The 13,070-nt window shown below is 44.8% G+C and overlaps 1 protein-coding gene across 1 annotated transcript in view; it reads left to right on the top strand.

The window, feature by feature from the left end:
* Window positions 1-356: 356 nt before the first annotated feature.
* The window catches only part of TNC (tenascin C), a gene marked incomplete at both ends in the record, with an annotated part of 45,903 nt that continues 33,189 nt past the window's right edge, over window positions 357-13,070 (top strand). Inside the window, 9 exons of the mRNA XM_084272547.1 lie at window positions 357-819; window positions 1,776-3,089; window positions 4,844-5,107; window positions 5,970-6,085; window positions 6,178-6,334; window positions 6,937-7,206; window positions 8,310-8,495; window positions 9,205-9,294; window positions 9,970-10,233. Coding sequence (XP_084128673.1) covers window positions 357-819; window positions 1,776-3,089; window positions 4,844-5,107; window positions 5,970-6,085; window positions 6,178-6,334; window positions 6,937-7,206; window positions 8,310-8,495; window positions 9,205-9,294; window positions 9,970-10,233 — 3,124 coding nt within the window. The remainder of the gene's footprint in view (window positions 820-1,775; window positions 3,090-4,843; window positions 5,108-5,969; window positions 6,086-6,177; window positions 6,335-6,936; window positions 7,207-8,309; window positions 8,496-9,204; window positions 9,295-9,969; window positions 10,234-13,070) is intronic.

A 13,070-nucleotide genomic window follows, 5' to 3' on the forward strand; every position in this document is an offset into this window, starting at 1 on the left:
CTAAATAGGAAATAATAGTAGCTTCCTTCAAAATTCACAAACACACCTGGAAGACAAGGTAATGTACTATTATTCTAGATAAGAACAAGCTCAGAGGCTTGGGTGAAGTGAGTACAATGAGTAGGACCCCAGCTGTATTTTTAAGGATGCCAGTATGCATTCTGTGTCATAGGCCTTTTGTTGTGTAGTGTAGCTGCAGTTCACCCCTTACACTTCTCCTTCTTCTTTTAGGCAACAAGTGTGCCAGGACAGGATATCCAGCTTGGTTTGAACTGGCTCTCCAATTTCTACTCCAGACTACAAAGGCCAAACATATATAAAACTCCATCAGCTTTGTAAAGGAACTGAACAGCACCATGGGACTCTCCACCCAGGTTTTGGCCTGTGCGATCTTAGCTTTGCTGTACCAGCATGTCAGTGGTGGACTCATCAAGCGAATTATCCGGCAGAAGCGGGAGACTGGGCTAAACGTGACCTTGCCAGAGGATAATCAGCCTGTAGTTTTTAACCATGTCTACAACATTAAGTTGCCTGTTGGCTCCCTTTGCTCTGTGGACCTGGACACAGCGAGCGGTGATGCAGACCTGAAGGCGGAAATTGAGCCCGTCAAGAATTACGAGGAGCACACGGTGAATGAGGGGAACCAGATTGTCTTCACACACCGAATTAACATTCCCCGACGGGCTTGTGGCTGTGCGGCTGCCCCAGACATTAAGGATCTGCTGAGCAGACTAGAAGAGCTGGAGGGGCTGGTATCCTCCCTACGGGACCAGTGTGCCAGCGGGGCTGGATGCTGTCCTAATTCCCAGGCAGCGGAAGGTAAGGCAGACCGGGGAGCTGCTCTTGGGGAAATTCTTGTGCTGGCTGTAGATCTTGTTTAGAGCAGATACTCAAATCTGTTTCAAGAATGAGCAAAAGCCAACCTGTTAAATTTGAAACATAATCAAAACTGGGAATGTATTTGGCCAGCTTGCAAGATGCACTCATTCACAATTTCGCAGTTTTATGAACCTGTGGATCAGAAGTCTGCCTAAGCTGCTTTGTAGCTGTGGCATTGAGCATGTACAGCACTTGGGCACAGTGACAATCTGTGTCGGAGTTAAGATTAAAACTCATGCAGTCCAAGGTCTTGGCTCCACATTTTGTCCCCTTGAGTAAGCTGCCAATGTAACCGTTCTCCTTTCCAAGTTTTCTTTAATAGAGACCAATAAAAATACAGCAGGACATAAGGCAATAGAAAAGCACAAATAGTTGGAAAAGGGGGGGAATAGGTATCCTTCAGCTGTTTTTAAACTGAGGTAAGAGATTGGTGAGGTAAGAGATTGGTAATGCGAGAAAGAAAACACAGGTTGTCGTAGTAGCAATCTGTCCCTCTGACCACAGAGACAGTCTTGCTGTCGATGGTGCAGCATGCTGCCTGGCTTTTTATGTTCTAGAGCAAGCTGGTGAATAGTGCTTCATAGTGCATTCCCTGATGAAGCAGTCAGGAAAGCTGCTCGGTCACTGGATGAGGGACTTCGAGAAGAGCAGAGGAATCCAGCATGTTAATTTACCCAGTAGTTGGCAGGGGCTCTTCTCTGGCATTAGTGCAAATTACAGCATAATATCCCTGCAGAAAGGAGGAGAAATTCTCATTTAAAAGGTTTGGTGATTGTGGAAATTGTCCCCTCAAGGGAGCTGTGAAAGTCAGACCTCTTTTAGGTCATATGTGCTATGCTGGCTTAACATACCCCAGAACCAAGGGGAGTAACAGGTTTTCCAAATCATTGGTACAGGTCGCCTGGACACAACACCCTATTGCAGTGGACATGGCAACTATAGCATCGAGATCTGTGGCTGCATTTGTGAGCCTGGCTGGAAAGGCCCCAACTGCTCTGAACGGGACTGCCCACACAACTGCTTCAACCGGGGGAAATGCGTCCAGGGCAAATGCGTCTGCAATGAAGGCTTCACTGGTGAGGACTGCAGCCAAGCCACCTGTCCGTCAGACTGTAACGACCAAGGCAAGTGCGTGGATGGGGCCTGTCAGTGCTTTGAGGGATACACGGGCACAGACTGCAGTGAAGAGCTCTGCTCCCAGGGGTGCAGTGTGCACGGGAGGTGTGTGAGCGGCCAGTGCGTGTGCGATGAGGGCTTCACCGGTGAGGACTGCAGCGAGCCCCTCTGTCCCAACAACTGCAACAACCGTGGGCGCTGCGTGGACAATGAGTGCGTCTGCAATGAAGGCTACACCGGTGAGGACTGCAGTGAGCTCATCTGCCCCAATGACTGCTTTGACCGTGGGCGCTGCGTCAACGGGACCTGCTTCTGTGAGGAGGGCTTCACAGGGGAGGACTGTGGGGACCTGACCTGCCCCAACAACTGCAATGGCAACGGCCGCTGCGAGAATGGGCAGTGTGTCTGCTACGAGGGCTTCGTGGGGGATGACTGCAGTGAGAAGAGGTGCCCAAAGGACTGCCACAACCGTGGGCGCTGCGTGGGCGGGCGCTGCATCTGCCATGAGGGATACCTGGGCGAGGACTGTGGGGAGCTGCGGTGCCCCAACGACTGTCACAACCATGGACGCTGTGTCAATGGGCAGTGTGTTTGCCATGAAGCATTCATTGGGGAGGACTGCAGGGAGCTGCGGTGCCCCGATGACTGCAATAACCGTGGGCGCTGTGTCAATGGGCAGTGCGTGTGCCAGGAGGGATTCACCGGGGACAGCTGTGGTGAGCTGCGGTGCCCCAATGACTGCAACAACCATGGACTCTGTGTCAATGGGCAGTGTGTGTGTGATGAGGGGTACACAGGGGAGGACTGTGGGGAGCTGCGGTGCCCCAACGACTGCCACAACCGCGGGCGCTGTGTGGAGGGACGCTGTGAGTGTGATAATGGCTTCACAGGGGAGGACTGTGGCGAGCTGTCCTGCCCCAACGACTGCCACCAACGTGGGCGCTGCATCAATGGGCGCTGTGTGTGCCATGAGGGCTTCACAGGGGAGGACTGTCGTGACCAGTCCTGCCCCAATGACTGCAACAACGCGGGACGCTGCATTGGCGGACAGTGTGTCTGCGACGATGGTTACATGGGAGACGACTGCTCCGATGGTAGGTTGCAATGTCCCTTTTGAACTACTTCCCCTGGGTAATTCCCTGTGTCCAGGCAGCAGCCTCCATGGCTCTGTGAACATTTTCCCTGTTGCCATCCTTCTTTAGCACAGTCCAGACAGCTGAATCAGAGAAGTAATGCAAGCTCTTGGCCTCCCTTACTTTTCAGGGGTGTAGATATAGTTGTTGCTGGTCACTTTTGGTGGTCAGCAAGCGAACAGGCTAATGATGCCAATGCAGTCCATTTGTTATTTCTAAGTTTGTTCCCACCATGATGTCACTGGAGCTGGAGCTTGCACTGGCTGGGACTTTTCACCAGAATCTTTCAGTTTCTCATAGTATCTTTGATGCTAACAAAGGAATATGTCCAAAAGAAACTGTTCTAGCTCTGCACAAGATTTCTTACCAGGTACTCAGCAGAATTAGTCACAAGAACATGGACTGAATTTTGACTAATAAATAAGGCTTTGTAGGAATGAGATAATGTAAATGATGAACATCAGTGAATAAAGAACCAGGGTATCACAGTTCCTTACAGCCAGGTTCTGGTTCCCAGTCTCACATTGAGTGGGTAAGAATGAGGTTTCAATTTCCAATGCCATCACTATTGTAGGAGCTGAAAATGAAACGCAGCTCTGACAGCATACACTGACTGACCCCAAGGGCTCAGTGACTTTGCTTTGAAGGTAGATCTTGGAGCTGGAGGTGGAGAGTGCAGTGGAGGTGAGGGACACACTGAAAATAACATCCCATCTGAGTGATCCGTAAGAGACAACTGTCATGATGGAATTGCCAGATGTTGCAAACATTGCACCTTTCAGGATTATTACAGAGGTCTTGGCTGTCCCTCAATTGGCCAAATTAATTTTTCTAACTACAGTAAAACTTTATTATTATTATTTAAAATATATATGTGTGTGTACATGTATGTATATGTATGCATATGTGTGTGTGTGTATGCTGACAAAAGCTTGTAGAATAATCATGGAATCGGTTGTAGTGGTAACTTAGCTATAAAGCCACAGGCTTGGTTGCCCAGTACCACAGACTCTGTGGAAATTGGTAGCAGAATTTGGCAGTTAGATGATGACAGGCATTATGCTATAAAGGAGGTAGTTTTCTTTAGTAGGTCCCAGGGGAGAAATTTTGGAACTACGATCTCTGTAGAGCAATCAAAGAGTACTTTGGGGTAAGGAACATTATAAGAGACAGTGAATACCCTTGAAAAAAAAATCCTGTTTTTCACCTCCTGCTTCTGGAAGACTCCCAAGCCACATTTTGTGCTCTTGTGCGTGCAAATGTGGAGCAATCCATTGAAAGTATTTACAAAAATAACCATGTTTTATTTTACTCTGGAAAACCTTTGCAATTCTGTGCATCTGAACCACAGGACTTCCAGCCTTAAAGTCATGTGTTGCTGAGACTGGAATTAAACACATGAATCCTGAGGGACTTAGCTCTAGTAGTCTTGTGCAGCAGCCACGAGAGAAGGAACTGGAGCACAGTCAGCCATAGGTTATGTGCAACCTTTTGTGTAGAAATTGGCCCATGACTTTTAGAAATGTCTGTAGTTTTCATCAGCTGAATATTTCTTTCTTCAAGTGGCTAATTTGTGTGACATGGCTTCTCAATTCCCTGTTTGTTAGATGACTCTTAGGAACTGTTCATGGGAAAATGTGAAACTGGGTAAGTCATTACTTTCTGAGCCTGGAAATCTTCTTAGAAGTTTGTTCTGTTTTTTTCCCCTTCCTTAGTGTCTCCTCCGACTGAACTGAGTGTGACAAACATAACAGATAAAACTGTAAACCTGGAATGGAAGCACGAGAACCTCGTCAATGAGTACCTCATCACCTATGTCCCTACCAGCAGTGGTGGCTTAGACATGCAGTTCACTGTGCCAGGAAACCAGACAGCTGCCACTATTCATGAACTGGAGCCAGGTGTAGAATATTTCATCCGAGTCTTTGCAATCCTTAAAAACAAGAAGAGCTTTCCAGTCAGCGCCAGGGTAGCAACGTGTGAGTTTAATATACTCTGTAGTGATTATTTTGTCTGTTCTGTAATATCTTTTATTTGCATCCCCTTTTTATGGCATTGTTTCTTTTGCATTTTCTATTTTCAGTTCATCTTGTGTGCTGGATGAAGACTGACTCCTGCACCTTCATCTTCTATTATTTCCCAATACCAATAACCATGTTAAAAGTACAGTTCATCAGCTCTTCTGCTCTCTGCACTGCCTCCCAATGGATATCATGGGGTCTTTGTAAATTAAGACCCTTGGCTTCTACATAATAAGTTACACTTTTAAAATCTGGTAATGCTTCCTGAAAAAAATATAAAAATGGAGCAGTGTGTAAAAGAGCAATATGAAATCACTTGAATTCAAAGTATTTTGAGTAAAATGGAGGTTGTGTATTTTTTTTTTTTTTTTTGCATCACCAGCATATTTTACCTCTATCTTCCTGTCTGCTCATTGTTTATCTTCCTTTTTCTGTTGTTCACACCACAGTCATATCTAAACACCCCAGCCTCAAAAGCTGCTCTTTGCTCTCTGCCACTCTGCTCATTTTTAGAGAGCTGGGGCAGGATTCATCTTGCGTAACTTCAAATGTCCACATGAGGCTTCTTTCAAGAGGGTAAAAAAAGAGATTTCTGGGGCAGGTGACCCTAGAGGTCACCTTTTACTCTAAGGTGACCTCTAAAACAGGTCAAAGGAATGTCTGAAAAGACAGAACAACTGGCTCTGAGGAAGTTTTAGACATCTCAGATGCAGATACCTACTGGGCAGATATTTATAGTGGTGGAAAGCTGGCCCACCCCAGTGCCAGTTGATGGGAACTTGTTGCTCACGTAATGATATCCTTTTTTTTTCTGTCACAGATCTGCCTGCTCCAGAAGGTCTGAAATTCAAAACTGTTAAAGAAACATCTGTCCAGGTGGAGTGGGATCCTCTGAACTTTTCATTTGATGGCTGGGAGGTGGTCTTCCGTAACATGGTAAGGAAGAAGCGTTTCTTGTACAGAGGCTGTAAGTAAGTGAAAGATCTGGGATTTTGTGTATTTATACTGGTTTTTTCTGTGTGATGCAGAAAAAGGACGATAATGGAGATATAACCAGCAGCTTGAAACAGCCAGAGACATCTTATATGCAGCCAGGTTTGGCACCAGGGCAGCAGTATAATGTGTCCCTCCATATAGTGAAAAACAATACCAGAGGACCAGGACTGTCCAAAGTGATAACCACAAGTAAGCACAACCTGCGTTCGGTGTAGTGCCAGCAATAAAACTGCTGTTTGAGGTAGCCTAGGGAGTTTTTAAACAAAGAGGAAGGCAAGCTCTATGCCATGAATTGATAGGGGGAAAGAAGGAAAGAAGGAAGTAGTGCACCTGCCAATTAAGAATACATGAGGAGAAATTAATTCCTCTCCAAATTACCTCTTTGAAGAAGAAGTTTATGTTTAGCTAGAAATTAGGAAGCATTATGCACTTATACTCTTTTTCAAAATGGGCATCAACAGGAATTAGAATTTATTTCACCCTGGTGATCTTTGCATGAAGAAATTATTTAAAGGAGGCTTTCTGTTGTGTGAATGGAGAATCTTTTAGGGTTCCTGCTTGGAAGCTTCTGATGTTAATGAATTTTGATGAATTTGCTTCTGATGAATCGACTCTGTTTGATACTCTCTTCTACAGCTATAGAAAGTAAAGGAGGAAAGTAAATGAGGAGAAGTTTCAGTTATTAGAAGTTACTCAGTTTTACTCTGAATAGGCAATTAAAGCACAAGAGTGTGTATGATTTTTCTGATGAGGTTTATTTAAAAGAACACCTTTTTCTCTCTGTGTAACAGAGCTTGATGCCCCTAGCCAGATCGAGGCAAAAGATGTCACAGACACAACAGCTCTTATCACGTGGTCCAAACCCTTGGCTGAAATTGAAGGCATAGAGCTCACTTATGGCCCCAAGGATATTCCAGGGGACAGGACAACCATTGACCTCTCTGAAGATGAAAACCAATATTCTATTGGAGAGCTGAGGCCGCACACAGAGTATGAAGTGACACTCGTCTCTCGTCGAGGAGACATGGAAAGCGACCCTGTGAAAGAAGTCTTTGTCACAGGTAAGAGGCCTGGATACCATCCCAAACTCATGGGAAGGTAACAGAGTCACCATCAGTCTTCATGACACAAATAGCATAGCTTGCCTGGATAGAGCATCAACACAGAATCAGCACTCTTATTGAGGTATATGAAAATGGAGAATGGTTTATGGGTCTTCTATACCTTAGTGGCTCAACAAAATATTTAGAGCCCCCAAGTATCTCAATGTATTTTGAAAATAGGAATTATGCTATCAAGTCACTCAGAAGCTTTTATTCATCATACCCTAAATCTCAAGCAACAAATTCCTCAAATTAATTGCTTGTCTGCTGAGCTAAATATCTTCCACGGTTCCTATTCAAAGATCTTATTTCTGTTTGTCTAAATGTGTGACATTAGCAGAGAACTTTGCTTTTCTTCTTCCTTCAGTTCTGCAAATGTATTCTGTTACACTTTCATACATTTACTTTGCTCCTTAGTGATCCTGGGAATGCCTTAGGGAAGTGTGGGTCTTTTAGCATGTTACTGAGGTTTGATGCATTAAGGGAGCTGAGTAAACAGTGCCTAAATCACTCCCTTTTCATCCCCAAATGTAGTTGCTCATTCAGAGCAGGATTTAAGTGTATTCGAGGTGTGAACAGTGAAAGCCCACTGAATTTCTACATAATATTCACCTTTTGTTTTGAGACTTTGATTTCCTTTCAGCTGTGAATGCAAGTTGCATACTGAACAGATATTCTGAAGATGATAAATTCTCTTTTCTTAGCAGCCTTTTTCCTTTGAAAGCAGAGATAGTTATAAAGGAAAGATAGTATTTTCATCCAAATATGATTTTGTACAAGGCTATTTTGTAATAAAAAACAATTACTAACATTGAAAATGTAATTTTTGTCTCAGGAGATAAAAGTTGAATTTCTTCCACTGATCTTTTTCTCAAAGCTGGTGAACTCTCCACTTCATGCTAGAAGAAATCTCAATGTAGTTAAGAGTACAGTGAGAGGAAACTTAACTTCAGCTTTACGCATCATTTCACCTTCTGAAAAGTACTGCCAAGAGAGACTGCTGTCATAGGAGAATTATTCCTATTCAATTATTTATTTATATATTGGTTGATTCGTTACAGACTTGGATGCTCCCAGAAACCTGAAGCGGGTGTCACAGACAGACAACAGCATTACTTTGGAGTGGAAGAACAGCCATGCAGACATTGATAGCTACCGAATTAAATTTGCTCCCATCTCTGGTGGAGACCACGCTGAGATCATGGTGCCAAAGGGCACCCAGGCAACAACCAGAGCTACACTCACAGGTAGGAGAATGTTATTGTCATGATGCTGCCATCACCCTAGAGCACAGTAGTGCAGTGAAGAAGTGACCTTTTGGTCACTATACATAAGAGGCTACGCATTTTGAGTATGAGCAATTCAATTAAAATACATGCAATCTCTATTGACACACCTGAAGCCAACAGAAGGTGTGTAGCCATTTCACTGTGCCATGCATCTCTGAATTGCAGTGGTCAGTTCCCTGTGTTGTTAGACAGCTATGCCTTTGTGGAGATGGCCTGAGATCCCTGAGTTCAAAAGGCTTTTGCATGTGCTAGCAACCAGATTTACCAATGCTGGCCTGCAACTCTTCTGTGTACATGCAAGTTGCCTTAGCAGCCTGCAAGGCTAGGTAACGGTACTTTTGCCATGTCATCTGCATGTCTAGGTGCTTTTCTTTGGCACAAGTACCTGTGCTGCAAGCTTTTGAAAGGAGAAACTGTCTCTAATTATTCACTTGCACAGTGTCCAAAATGCAATCTCAGTCAAACATAATCTTTATCTTTTGGCACATACATGAAAGAAAAATTATTAACATCAGGTCAGCTGGAGGGTCAACTGAAACCTCAAGTCTCTGCATACACAAGGAAGCAGTTATCTTACTTTGCATACATTCTGACTTCCTTATTTAAACAAATGCCCATAGGCATATTCCATGGGCAGGAACTCATATTTGTATTCCTCCTCTCTTAGGTTTGAGGCCTGGAACTGAATATGGCATTGGAGTGACAGCAGTGAGAGAGGACAGGGAAAGCGCTCCTGCTACCATTAATGCTGGCACTGGTGAGTAGTTTGATCCTCCTGTGTTCTCTGGAGGAAGCAGCAAATCAGGAGGACTCACTCTGATGTTTCCTTCCTTTCCACACAATTCCACAAGAAAGATTTTAGAAATTTCTTGATTTAATTTTGGTACCAATGGGACATTTCCCCAAAGATCTTGACTTCTGAATCTGGCTTCCTTTTCCTGTATGAGGATCTCTTAATGCTCTGTGAGTTTCATCGCCAGGTGAGCTCCTTAATGGTAATTATGCTTACACTGATTACTCTGCCTACCTGGCAGGAATGGTGGCCAGAAGGTTGATCTAACAAAGTGTGCAGCCTCAGTGGTTGCAATGGTCCTCACTGCCCTTCAACTCCAGGATTTTTCTCGTACTATTCCCACTGCCTGGGTGAATTCTCTGAAGGCCTAAATTCTGCCTCTCCTCCATGCAGCGAGTGCACCTCCTGCTGAAGTGAGTGCAAGTGGGGGAAATCTGTTCTAGTGTCGTTTGTCTGTAAAAGAGAACTTCATTATCCTCTACCTATATCAAGCAATGAGGCTTCAAAAGCTCCTAAAGCTGGATAAGACATTAAGCTATTACTAAACACCTGGTATAGATGTTTCGCTGTCTACAGATGACTGAAACATTGTCCCAGGGTGGTTCAGAGACACCTCAACTTTGCTCTTTTAACCTACAGATCTCGATAACCCCAAGGACTTGGAAGTCAGTGACCCCACTGAAACCACCTTATCCCTTCGCTGGAGAAGACCAGTGGCCAAGTTTGATCGTTACCGCCTCAGTTACGCTACCCCCTCTGGAAGGAAGAACGAAGTGGAGGTCCCTGTAGACAGCACCTCTTTTATCCTGCGAGGGTTGGAAGCAGGGACAGAATACACCGTTAGTCTGGTGGCAGAGAAGGGCAGACACAAAAGCAAACCTACAACTGTCAAGGGTTCTACTGGTGAGTAACAGCTTTTGAAGAGCACTCTGCACCAGGTCGTTGAGCACTGACTAGCCCAAGTACGACTTCACCTGGTTTTGTGAGCTGTATCTAGGGTACTGCTTAAAAACATCAGCTGCCTGCAGAGCAGGCTTAGCTCTGTCTAGATTAAATGAAGGATAGCTGTGTATTTCCCTACTTATGGTGTTTAGCTCCATGTTTTCAATGATTTCTTGCTTATCCTTGGAGAGACTCGCAAAGTACGCAGATACTTGTTCTGCAGGAGATGCAGACCTCATCTCTGGTGTTCAATGAGGCTGCTTTTTCTTGTGTGTTATCTCTTATAACTTGTTTTGTTTTCTACAGCCAAAAACTGAGAGTAAGAACAACCAGAATATATTTCATACTGCTTGTTCCTGCCTAATGAATTCTCTTCACAGCATGCCTCCATCCACCAACTTGAGCAGAGTCAACAGGGTTCTAATCTTGCCCTTTTTCAGTTTTCTCATCCAAAGGGGAGGAAGGCTACTGCATTCAGGGTAGTGGTCATGCCAGTAGAGCCTCTATGCTTTATAGAGTCAAGTAATCCAGTACAGCAGAGTTATATGGTAAGGTGTAAACTACAGAAAGCCATCACTACTGAATTACTTGTGTGATGCATGTCAGGCACTAGGAAGCCTCAAGGCATACACACACAAAAGGAAGCTGAAGGTTCTACTGTGGTAGAAGTGAGAAGGCTTTGGTTTTCCAGTGTTATCTGTCTCCCCACCTGCCTGAAGACAGAGTGGCCTCAAAGGAAGTATGCATAGATGGTGAAAAGGCAGAAACAACATGCTGTGGAATTTCAGTCTGGTCTTTCCATACCGGCTTCCAAAGTCTCACAAGGTGGCTTTTACATGGCTCGATTTTTGGGGTCTTTTTATAAATGCATTTATCTTCCCAGTGTGTTTGTTTTAAGTATTTACTCACAGCAGCCAATAAACAAAGGGTTCTCTGCAGTGGGTTCCTTGGAAGCAACAGCAGTAGTTGACATAACCTATCACTGTGACCTTCCTCCTGTGTAGGAATGGACTAATCCAAACACATGAGCATGGGGAGGCAGAAATGCTCTGTAAGGCTGTGGAGTGTAAGACAAGAGGTCTCTTCTTCAGTTTACTTCTTCATCTGCCCCCAAGTCAGCCCTCTTTTCCATGTTCCCAGTATTTGGGAGGTCCTCATGTCCTCAGGCTAAGCCAAACAAACTTGTTGTTTTACCCTCTCTTGCAGAGCTACGGGACCTCAGGTCTGTTGCAGTGCTGGGGAGAGTACTTGGAGCAAGCAGGGAGAGAGAGGAATGATTGAAATGTAAAAAGCCAGTAGCAGGGCTTGAACTAGACAAGCTCTTCCCGGTGTACCTAGGAGACAGTCCTGCTGTTGAAGAGCACGTGCCATCCCTGCTGAACAGGGGAGCCAGGGACTGTGGGAGGGCTGAGAGAATTTATTTTCACAGTTTCATTTGACTCTCCAGATTTCTTATATTCTTCCCAACTCCGTGATGGTTCAGTCAGGCTTCTCTGCCAGCAGGTATTCAGGAGTCTCCCACAAATTATTTCGTTTGTTTACATGGTGAATTTTCATCACTGACATCAAAGCTTCTTTCAGCCCCAGAGCTCAAGGTCTTTTGCTGGTCCTTCCTCTCCCCTCACATTCTTCCTGATAGCATTTTATGTATATCAACTCTCCACATACAGAGAGAGAAAACTTTCAGAGCTCATGAATCTCTAGCAAAGGACATGTCACAAAATCTTCCATAGTATAGGATGGGAGCCTTCTGTCTCTTCATATGGATGAAGTGCAGCTCAAGTGACAAAGGGGTTTTTTTTAACTGATGTCCATCATTCTGCATTCAGTGGATGGTAAAGATTATACAGTGACCAGTGTGGTAAATGTCATTTTGTTTTGCTGATGAGGAAAGGCTGAATATTTCACACTGCCATTCACTTGTCTGTTTCTTTGTAGCTCTGCATAGTCTTACCCTAATGCAGACAATGACTCCTGGCCCAGAGGAGCTTTCTGCCTCTGGGAGCTTTATTGCTCCAGAGGCCTCAGGGATGCAGGAGGATGCACTGAGTGACCTTGTGGTCTCAAGTGTAACGGACCACAGCTTTAGTGTCTCATGGTATGCAAATATAGGAGTCTACAGTAGTTTTGTGGTGGAGTACAAGGAAGTGTCATTGGCAGGCGGGTCCCCTGCAGAAACCTTCCTGCCCAGAGAATCCCTAGGTGCTGTGATTGATGGCCTCCAAGCTAACACTTCCTATAAAATCAAGGTGTATGGATTGGCTGGAGAACAGCGCTCTTCTCCTCTGGAAGCTGTGGCTACAACAGGTACCTTCATTTCTGTTATTAACAAAGGTATCACAAACTAAGGTGCTGCTTAATTGTTAGAGGTCCCACCCAGCACTGCACTAATGTTTTGGTTTAGAAACCACTTCAGAAATCAAAGAAAATGGGCCATTTTACTAGTTGGAAGGACCTTTCTGGCAGTATGACTTGAGAGTGGTACATCAGATTAATAACTAATCTGTAGGGTGAGCACGTAACCCAGCTCTGAGGAAGCAGAGCAGTCAGACTGCAGCTTTGTTCTTTCTTGCTCTGGTTCTGGAACCCTGCCTGCATCGCACAATGTGGGTCCTGGAGAAGGATGGGTGGTAATACATCAGGCATGAGAGGCCTGTGGAGATAAATGAGTGGATATTAGAGAAACCAAGTGCCTACCTCAGATTCTTCTGCTGTAGGACCCAGATTGTGCAGCAACTGCTGATGAATCGCGGATGGGATACTGTCTTGGCTCTGGAAGTTAGTTGCACATAGGAGCA

Source organism: Gallinula chloropus, assembly GCF_964237585.1.
Source record: "Gallinula chloropus genome assembly, chromosome: 18".
Classification (NCBI taxonomy): Eukaryota; Metazoa; Chordata; class Aves; order Gruiformes; family Rallidae; genus Gallinula; species Gallinula chloropus.